The following is an 11,050-nucleotide window of genomic DNA, read 5'->3' as shown; positions in this document are numbered from 1 at the left end:
TGAATACTGGCATCCATGATGCTGGAGAGCACTGTAAGAGGCCAAGATGCATCATCCACATGGCACTTTTGGCTGTAGATTGCTGCAAATCCTTCAGTCTTATCTTCACACTGGTGTACTTGGCTCCCTATTATTAGGGAGTTGATTGTGGATATGCTGCCTCAAATTAATTGTTTAATTGTCCACCACCATTCATGACTGGATGTGACAGGCCTGCAAAGCTTAGATCTCATTGGTTGGTCATGGCACCAACTAGCCCTGTTTACTACTTGCTGCCTCTGGTTTTGGCTTGCAGATAATCTGGTGTTATACTCTCACCAAGCGGAGACCTCACCATGATCACTGCTCACAACATTCACCAACAGAAGCTCAAATCTGCATCAAGCTTCCTCTCCCTCTCTTTCTGAGCATGGATTCACATACTGAGGAGTTTACCCCGTTTAAAGTGCCTTTGTGTAAAGTAAGCTTTCTTCAAGATTCAATTTATGCACAGTTAAATAGAAAATCAAAAGGTATAAAAAAGGTATAAACTGCTCTCATCACTTACAACCTGCGTGACCATATGAGACCTAATTCCACATGGTGGGAAACAATCTCCAAAGAAACAGGCCAGAAATCAGGGATGGGCCAGGCTTGTCAACAGGTTCAGCAGGAGCAAACAATGTAGACTATCCTGGAAAAGGAGTGAATGTAGAAGCAGGTACGTCATGGGAAGCAGAGAGATTTCACCGTCATTTTATTCACAGAAGTATAGCCTCTCAAAGTCACTGAGTTCATGGAGATGCAGATATTAACAACAGGCACACCAGAACTATTTGTTGTCCCCAGACTGTTGTTTGGGTGATGATTTTTTCAGAGGGATAATACAGATTCCATTCTTGGCTTCTTTTAGTCTCCACCAGCGGCCTAACCTGCAAAGAGAAGATGAAGTTTAATTCATTCAAATGAAATTTAATTCATTCAAACCTTGGCATACTTGACAAAGTACTGTACTTCAGAGGAGTTCACACACAGCTCAGTCATGAATGCAAAGTTCCCAGGAATTCTCTGCCTCATCTGGAATCCTGTTTTTAAAACCAATCTCTGTACACTTAACTCTTGCAAAGGCGTGGTTCTATAGTCACAGTTGTCTCTCCAATAGTTTACTAGGCTCACATGACCCTGAATTGCTAAATTTCAACAGGTACTGTAATCCCAGGAGTTAAATCTAGACACACCACTGTCAGCAAGTCACTAGACAGGAACAAGGGCATGAGTGGTCAGCCAGAATACCTGGTGACGCCTCTGAAGTCCCAATCACCAATCAGCCGAAAATAGGTTAATTTAAATAGCCAGGAAATGACCCAGTATCACGCTGCCTGCCATATTTCCCCCATTACAGCAGTTGTTACTATTCATAAGGGGGAGAAAGTCATATTGCTGCAAAGCACTTTGAAATGATGAGGTTAAGGCACTATGTAAATGCAAATTCTTTTTTCCCCTTGACAAACTAACAGATTAAGGATCTAAATACATTCATTACTTATGGGTGTTCATTAACAATGAGGTTTTTATAAATGCAAGTTGCTGCAGAAAAACATCACAAGGAACATGCCTCAACACAGCCTGGTACTGGTAGCTGCAAGTAACCACATTGAAACTAGGGAAAAATAACTGCACTGCCAGGGTAGGATAAACACTCTGAAAAGATCAAAAAGCAAGGATTGTAATCAACGGAGTAATAAAAAGTGCAGAGGCAGTATCCCCTAGGCAGTGAAGTCAATTACCTCAAATCCTGAGCGGGATCAGCTGTCATCTCAAATAATTACTCTTGGGGGATTCCTTTTTATATAGATAGGGATGAGGATGGCACAGGTGGAATGCTGCTGAGAACAAGTCACACACTAATACTATACGACTTCACAAACCTGCATGAATTGACGGAACAACTCATAAGCCCTCAGCCTGCTGATTGCCTTTTAAAGGAAATCACAGCCAAAATGGCACAACCTTTTCCTTTTGCAAAGTTTTTGTTGATTTGCAGGCACATAGTTGTCAGATAATGAGATATGGAGGGAAGGAGTTAAGGTACAGATTAAGTCCAAACTAGAACCTTAAAATCAGAAGTTAAGAATATCCTGCCAGAATTGGAGTTTCAGCGAGCAAGTGCTGCTTAACAGTACTGTCACTAACCAACTGTGGAAATTGGCCATTCAGCCCATCAAGTCTGAAGAGCATCCCACCCAGATCCACGACATAACCCTGCATTTCCTAATCCACCTAACTTGCAGATGAAGTCATACAGGATGGAAAAAGATGCTTTGGTCCAACCAGTCCATGCCAAACTACACTAATCCCACCTGCCTGCTCCTAGCCCATATCCCTCCAAACCTTTCCCGTTCTATGTATCTATCCAACTGTCTTTTAAATGTTGTAATTGTCCCCGCATCCACCACTTTCTCAGGATCATCTTTAGACTATGGGGAAACCAGAGCATCTTTGGGAAACCAACATAGTCATGGGGGGAATGTGCAAACTCCCCACAGGCAGACACATGAGGGTGGAATCAAACCCGGGTCCCCGGAGCTGAGAGTCACCATTGCTAACCACTGAGTCACCATGCAGCCCCAGAATGATGGAGCTGGCTTCAGCAGATCAATGGCCTGCTCCTGTGCAGATGAGAACAGCAGCTTACTCTCCATCATCTCAGGCAAATGGTCACTTCATTGGCGTGCCAACCAGAGGAAGGTGACAGGCCAGTCAGCAGTGAGGCTGGCTAAGCCTGAGACACCCACCATATGCACTGTGTGAAGGGTGGAGGGGTGGGTGACGTTGGCCAGAAATAGACCCCTCATTTTCACTGCATGTGTTGAAGGAATGGTACACTTCAACACATTAACAGCTTCATTAGTCTTCAGTCAGTGATTAGGAACTGAAATCAGACCTTGCTGCATTTTTCAGTGCAGATCCAGTTAACACTAACATTGACTTGCTATCACCTTCCCACAGAGTTCATCTCCTGGCAGTGTTTGTCACCGGCTGTTCTGACACTTTGGGTATTTGTGTTGATTGATAGGTTGTTTGGAAATGTTCCAAAGGTCATAAACAGAACCTCAACTGAACAGGTAGTGATCACACTAATAAATTAATAGCGAGCGTTTCTATATTCAATGTTGGAGCTTTAAATGCCACAACTCCATATCAGCACAATACTGCATAGGAACAATAAAGCAGACCATTAGTCACAACACAGCAAATGGATTCAAACCATGCCAGTCTGGAATTCCCACAGGTCCAGAGTAACCCGAGTGCCAGAAAGGTCAGTGAGAGATTGACAACACCTTGGATTTTATTTTATGCTATTTCTCCGGGGAGTTCCACTGACTTCCCACCACAGAATGCCCTCAGGAAAATCGAAGTGGCTGAGATGGAGATACAGGCCACTGCCCATGTCTCTTACCTGTGCTCTTGCCCCATGCCAGCCACCAAAAAGTCTCCTGAGCTGGAAAACTTCAAACAGTTCACAAAGCCGACCTATGGGTGATGCAAATAGAAACAGGTCATTAGTTTTTTTTTAAAAGCAACACTGGAGGGTGAAACCATTCAGTCCACTGATTTTGTGCTGAATCGTCAAAAGGACCAACACACCTTTGTCACCTTTTGCTGATAATTCTCCAGATTTCAAGCACATGCCTGGACCGGCAAATATTCAGGTAGTGCATTCCGGATCCGAACCAGTGGACAAGCTTCACCTCATGGTACCATTGCTTCTTCTATTGATTATCTTTAATCTGTGCCCCTCTCATTCTTAATCCCTCCACTAATGGGGACAGTTTCTCCCAGGCTTCTCATGAATTCGTACACTCCCCTCCATGTCTTGATTTCCTCATGGACACAACCATGCTGCCCTGGTATTGGGTAAGACATGACTTTGATGACACCACTTCATGTCAACTGCTCACAGGTGGAGCATTGGTAAAGATGCTGCAGTGTCCCTCAAGTGTGAGTGTGGAGGAAAAGAGAAAAGGCAGACAAATGGTTCCCTCAGCACAGTCCAGAGGCACATCGGTCCCATTCATGCACTGATAGCTTCTTTCCAGCAATAGCCCCAGAGACACCTTCCGTAAAGGAATACGTTGTTTTCAGCAAACACAGACACAGCTATCACAGAAATTTCCAGAATGCAACCCATTATAGCACAGTACAAGGCAGCATATTGCAGTGAAAGACATTCAAAATCGGGGGATCTGCAGGAGAGAAAAGGGAAAAGACAAGGATAAAGTAATACCTGAGCATGGACCTACAAGGAAAGGATCAGGAATGATGAAAGCGAGGGTCAGAACCTGGAGTGGGAATTTCAAATCAACAAGCCTTGGCATGAAATCACAGGACAGATGACTTGTTTGGTGAATAATGCTCTTTAATTTTGTTCTTTAAGTAATGGAGGTGTGTTAAATTCAAAGAATCCATAAGCTACTACTGAGATTACGGAGACTGGACTGATGTGCCTCTGGGCTGTGCTGAGGGGACCATTTGGCTGCCTTTCCTCTTTTCCTCTGCACTCACAATTGAGGGACACTGCAGCATCTTTACCAATGCTCCACCTGTGAGCAGTTGACATGAAGTGGTGTCATCAAATTCATGTCTTACCCAATACCAGGGCTGCATGGTTGTGTCCATGAGGAAGTCGAGGTGGATAGGCTAACTTATAGAACTCAAAAAATCCAAGTGAACAATAATTTTAACCAACCAAAATTAAGTAGCTGTTTAGATTGACATGACAAGAGGTGATGTGCCATTACAGCATCATGTAGGGATTGACAGACAGCACTACACTCGAATTAAACAAGACCTGAAAGAGTATTTCTACAGCTTGAGGAATATTGGCACAGAGTTATCAACCTGGAGTCATCCCAGGCTTAGCAGGGTACCAGGGAGGGAGAGTTATCTAGACCCCTTTTCAGGAGGCAGTCTCAGACTGTTGCACGATTGGGAGATCATTGATGGCAGGGATGGCACGGTGGCTCAATGGCCAGCACTGCTGCCTCACAGCGCTAGGATCCCAGGTTTGATTCCCACAATGGGTGACTGCCTGTGTGGAGTTTGCACATTCTCCCCACGTCTGTGTGGGTTTCCTCCAGGTGCCCTGGTTTCCTCCCACAAACCAAAGATGTGCAGGTTAGGGGTAAATGTAGGGGAATAGCTCTGGGTGGGTTACTCTTTGGCGGGACAGTGTGGACTTGTTGGGCCGAAGGCCTGTTTCCACACAGAGGGAATCTAATTCACTACATGTGGGATCCAGGATAGAGTGATACTGGGATTCAGCCTCACCTTTATAAAGGAAATTACTGCAGATGTTGGGCACTGGAAATAAAAACAGGAAGTGGTAGAAATACTTAGGTCTAGCAGCTTTTGAGAAGGCAGAGATCATTAATATTTCTAATCAAATATGACTCATTAACTCTTCTGTTCAACTTAAAATGTTAATAGCTGCCCCACCCACAGATGCCACCAGTGCTGAGTATTTCCAGCGCTGTTTGTTTTTGAGGCATATGGCACTTGCTGCCTGTGTGCAACAAGAGCAGCAAGGAGGATAGCCAAATTCAAGTGAGCGAATTACAATAAGGGGATGTAAGAGTGATCAGGGGTTGTGGTGGGAACTGATACCGTGCACTGCAGCAGAGACCACGATTAGCAAAGGCCATGCAGCTTGTCTAGATTTATAACATTTTTTCAAGGCAAGTGAGGAACTTGGAGTGCAGAGCCAGGTTGCCTGGTACACACAGTTTTTAAGTTGGAGGAGAAAGAGTTTAACAAACTGAGCAGAACCTCGAAAAGGTAAAAATTTCTGGATTTCTACCAAAGTCATCGGCAAGTTGGCATAGGGTCAAACAGATTAGATATTAACCACATGATGCAAAAGAATGGTTTGGGCAGAAGGGACATTGAATCATGTGACATCAAGATTCAGCAAGGAGGGAAGGGTTCAACAGGAATCAGTGTCCCGGTGAATTATACAACCACAGCGAAGGACTTCAAACCATTTTTATAAAAAAAGAAGGGTCGGGTAACAGGAAATTTAGAAATTTCAACAGAAGAAAGTTGAAGTAATGGAGCAAGGGAATGATTTAGGTAAAAAGTTGAAGGTGACAGAGGTTGAAAGTTAAATGGGGTGAGATGAGTGAACAGTATCCATACAACTGCTCTTTATTTCAATGCATGAAGCAAGGCAGGCGTGGAAGCAGAGGGAAATGGATCAGAATTAATAATTAATAGTGACATGGTTGCAAGGTGACCAAGGGAATCAAGAAATACGAGTATAGGAGTGAAGGCAGAAGACTAACTGCAATCATACTGAACTGTAAAGCAAGCTCAAGGGGTCCTATTGTCTAATCCATGACAGCTTCAATCTCGGAGACTTCCACCCTGGCAGTCTCTTGAAAGTCACTACACCATACCTTTACATTGCTTGTTGGCTGATCTAATGCGGACTTTGTGGGCCTGCAGTTTTTTAAAGAAGCTGTTTGTAGCTCACTGTTTGCCAACATTACAAACAAATTCTCAAATCAACCCATTAGCAGATGTTTGGGGGAAGAGGGAGAGAGATAGCGAGAGAGACAGAAATAGGGGACAAGCACATTATTCCCACAGAAATGCTGCTGACTATTTTTCCACAAATGATATTCAAATGATTGCGGGTGGCACAGTGGTGAGCACTGCTGCCTCACAACGCCAGAGACCGGGTTCAATTCCCGACTCACGCGACAGACTGTGTGGAGTTTGCACATTCTCCCCGTGTCTGCATGGGTTTCCTCCAGGTGCTCCAGTTTCCTCCCACAGTCCAAAGATGTGCAGGTCAGGTGAATTAGCCATGCTAAAATTGCCCATAGTGTTAGGTAAAAGGGATAAATGTAGGGGGATGGGTGGGTTGCGCTTCAGCGGGTCGGTGTGGACTTGTTGGGCCGAAGGGCCTGTTTCCACACTGTAAGTAATCTAATCTAGTCAGATATTCAGAATGCAGTGTCACCAACGTGACTGTGTCCCACTTCTTCCAAATCTCCTATTTTAAAGAATGTTAATTCAGTAGTGATCAATCTTCAACAGATAATCTGGATTTTTGTCAACACTCAGTCTTTGACCTTATGATGGATGGAAGGTTATTGATTAAGCAGCTGATAGCTCAGCCTAGGACACTGTCTTGCAGAGATGTCAGAGATCTGGACGACTGACCTCCAACAACCACAACCCTCAAACTTTGTATATTAGATAACTGCTGTGTTTTCTAAGTGGCTTTACACTGTCACATTTCCAAATACTGATAATGAAGAAGAAATTAATTCCAAAAGGTGACAGCACATCTCTGACCCAAGAAGCAGAGCTGACGTTTAACAAGCCAGGCTCAGACAGCCCCAGCTGAAAGGCAGGAAGACAGAATGCGATGGTAAAGATGGATTGTAGCTGCTGCATTAATTAACTGAATTAATTAACTGGACTGGCATTGTTATTTTAAGGTCAATTGACAGCAGGGGCTCTTCCAGCTGGAACTGCAGCAGTATGTTCGAGCAGTGCTGACTGCTGTGAAAGCAGTCACTATTTCCAAATCCATCTTGAAGTAGTGCAGGTGAAGCCAGTCACAAGAATCTCTCTTAAAAGGGGAAGGAGAGCCCCTGAGCACTTACTGTATTTAGAACCACACCCAAAATGTAATCAAATCGTAACAAGCCGGATTTCAAAAGTAAAATGCTTCAAATATCTGTTCTAAATCAGACCCTAACGGAGCACTCCTGCCGGTGAGGAACTGAATCACTGAGACCAGCAAGGGGAGGACCCTTGGTTCGGGATGACTTAGCTAATCTTGGGCAGAGTGATAGTTGAGGGCAATACAATCAGATCCTGAGCATTAGCTCCCTTCCACTGAGAAAAAGAGGCAGAGAGGTTCATCTCTCCAGACACTATTACCTCCTACCCAAAAGAGCATGGGCATATGTAGGAAAGAGGTTAAGAAAAGTACAAATGATTCCATTGACCCTCATCCAGAAACCTAGTGATCTCCTCAGGTAAAGGCTCAGGTACAGGAGGGCTTGTGGAACTCTATCCCAGCACACATCACATTAGCAAAATGCGCTAAGTTTATGGACCCCTGGATTTGAACTGTAAATTTTGTTCTTTGGGTAGTTTATCCCAAACCTGCATTGCAGTGCATTCAATTAATCAGCATAGTCGTTACCCATTTGACACACAAGGTTCTCTCTTACCATGGGAATGTCAAACAGTGGCTCCAATGTCTTAAAACCTTCCCCACATTTCCAGAGCCTGATTTTGGAATTATGTGAACCTGAAATCATTGAAATAATACAACAATATTAAGAGGTCATCTAGTTTCAAGCCACACCCTACAGCTTGCTATGCAAGAGTTAACACCAAATACTTGGCTGTGCTGTAATTGTACGTTTTGCAATATCTGTAACAATACACAGTTCATTTAAATACACCAAAACCATAGCAAAGGATGATACCACAGTGAGCTTGATTAACATCCAAGCGAGGAAGACAGGATAATGTTCAGACTTCAAATAAGTGAGGGATACAGTCAGCACAGGAACCTACCCAGGCTCTCTCAGTGGCTGAACGACTGCTGTGCATTCCAGATAGTCCACCCTTTAATACACACTCAGCAGCTTTAGGTCAGAGAGACCAAAACTGGACTCAAGACAGGTTAAGTCGGAGATCAGGACAACATTGCATACTGGTGATACTGAGAAATCAGACCACAGCAACTTGCATTTTCGTATCACCAAAGCTTATTGAAATAACCCAAGGCGCTTGACAGGAGCAGAGCTGCAACACTAAGGAAATATAGCAATAAGGGTGCAATGGAGGAAGGCTGGGGATTTCTACAGATTGAATACAGCAATCTGCTCAACGAAATCTGGTTTTGGTCAGTTCTGGCCAACGAAAACTAAAAACAGGCACAAGGTACAATAAGCAGTGTCTCTCAGCTTGAAGCACCTGAGGCTATCAAATCACTGTTCAGCAATGCTGCCACGGAGGTAATCCAATATGGCTGCTGTATCACTGGGTCGCCATGGATACCATGAGCTTTCCTGACCGTCACCAGAGGCTTCTTCTTCGTAACTGTCCAAAGGGCCAAGGAGCTGGAACACAGCAAGGCCAACAAATAGCACATTTCATAACTCTCAAAATTAGCAATATGGTTGCATTTCAAATACCTGTTTTCACAAAATATAAAAGCTGGATGAAAAGTCCAACACATTAGGTGATAAACATACCCATCATCACCTCCAGAAATCATGTACTCCTCATTCATCAGTTGTATGCAGTCAATGGAACTCCTGGGGATGAAGGAAAGCTGCAGTGAGCATGCTGTCACAGAGTAGCAAATAAACAGACTTCCTCAGGGCTCTCCCAACAACACTGGCCTTTGGGACAATAGCCATAAATCTGCGACCCCCCCCTATCAGCCATTGTTCAGGGACAGGGGGAGGAGAGAGTGGGGATTATCGGTTGGCTATTGATCACTGTTCCTCCGGCCCACCTGTCTTCTCAATGAGGACGGCAGGATGAAATAAAGTCCTTTTGATGGAGGATATCATTTTCTGCTGCCAGGTTCTGGAGGATAAAGTAATAGGAAAACTGTCCTCCTGTTGGCATTTGTGATTAAAGATAAGGAGGTGTAAATCATACAAATTGCTTTCAATGAAAGTTGTCCTGTATGTCAGCTATCCAGCACTCTGCAATACCGTTCTGTAACCCCAGCTCCATCCCACTATGTTAACAATGCTAGAATGGGACAGGATTACTGTCAGAAAGTTTACATTGGAATAAAACTTTGTTGCTTATTCTCGGTACATTGACAAACACATTAAGATCCATTCCATTCCAACTGTCCGACTGTGTCTCACAGAAGTGACCCATTTTATAACAGTGTCCTCTGTATCAGCTACCTAGCAGCTCAGAACTCTTATACACAAGCAATGTACCTCACTGTTAATGTACTTCACTAGCACAGCCAAGCTCCTGTACTCAAAGCCTCATCTTACTTGTAAATGTCCCTTAATAAACGGAAATTATTGCATTATTGTTTGACAGCAATGGATGGGGCAAATCAAACAGTGTGACATTTGAAACGATCAATGCTATGCTGTAAAGTGACACAATCCTGCAACTTTATGAGTCACTATGCAGACCACATTGGGATACTGTACAGAATCTTGGTGGCCACATTTCAAAGGACTGAAAATGATTGGCACTGCAATGGCCCAGTCAGCTCACTGAGGGGTCATCCTCAATCTTTCAGCCTCCTCCCACACCCATCTCTGTCACAGCAACCTTCCACTTCACACATGCACTCTCACACACACAGACACACACACCTGGCTTTTCCTGAAATGCATCTATATCATTCACCTCAAACTACATCCTGTTGTCAATCTCCCCATTCTCTTGATTAAAAAAACGCCTGAAAGGCAAGTTTGATTTCTGGCAATTATCCTGCACAGGTTGCCTATGACTTTTAATGTTAAGAACACTCTCTCCATGTCAACTCTGTCAAAACATTTCAGAATTTTAGGAAGATGAATGATATGGGCACAGCAATGTTAATTGGAGGACGGGGAGATAGTGATAACTATTTTAAGAAACCTGAAGGCACTAGATCTTGTGAAAAACAGTTTCAGCTTGTTCAGAAAGGTAGAACCAGAGGATAAGTCCATTGAAAACACATCTGTATTTCACATTTCAGTGAGGGGATAGTAAATCTATAGCATACAGCCTCTGATGTCATGGTGCAAAATTAAGTAACTGAAATGCACAGGAGACAAGTGTCATTCAAAATAATATTTCCAAATGGAGCACAAGTGCAATTTGAAACATTTTTTTTTTAAAAAGAGAAGTCTGTCAAGGAGAACATAACAGCTGTAATTGTGGAATCCCACGATGAATGTTTTCTTCCGCTCATTTGAGGAAGATTGGTCAAGAACTCCTATTCTCACAGGTCTCTGTACCGAGCAGGATTGCAGGAGGTGGACCTTGTTGTTATTTTCTCCTGCAA

General features: G+C 43.6%; 1 protein-coding gene across 1 annotated transcript in view; it reads right to left on the bottom strand.

Annotated features, from left to right (window-relative positions):
• Positions 1-719: 719 nt before the first annotated feature.
• The window catches only part of rrp9 (ribosomal RNA processing 9, U3 small nucleolar RNA binding protein), a 34,835-nt gene continuing 24,504 nt past the window's right edge, over positions 720-11,050 (bottom strand). Inside the window, exons 11-15 of the mRNA XM_060835251.1 lie at positions 9,270-9,332; positions 8,989-9,134; positions 8,235-8,314; positions 3,440-3,513; positions 720-911 (exon numbers count right to left, since the gene is read on the bottom strand). Coding sequence (XP_060691234.1) covers positions 812-911; positions 3,440-3,513; positions 8,235-8,314; positions 8,989-9,134; positions 9,270-9,332 — 463 coding nt within the window. The 3' untranslated portion in view covers positions 720-811. The remainder of the gene's footprint in view (positions 912-3,439; positions 3,514-8,234; positions 8,315-8,988; positions 9,135-9,269; positions 9,333-11,050) is intronic.

This window comes from Hemiscyllium ocellatum, chromosome 14, assembly GCF_020745735.1.
Source record: "Hemiscyllium ocellatum isolate sHemOce1 chromosome 14, sHemOce1.pat.X.cur, whole genome shotgun sequence".
Taxonomy (NCBI): Eukaryota; Metazoa; Chordata; class Chondrichthyes; order Orectolobiformes; family Hemiscylliidae; genus Hemiscyllium; species Hemiscyllium ocellatum.
Note: the sequence above shows the minus strand (reverse complement) of the source record. Positions and strands in the feature narration are given on the sequence as shown.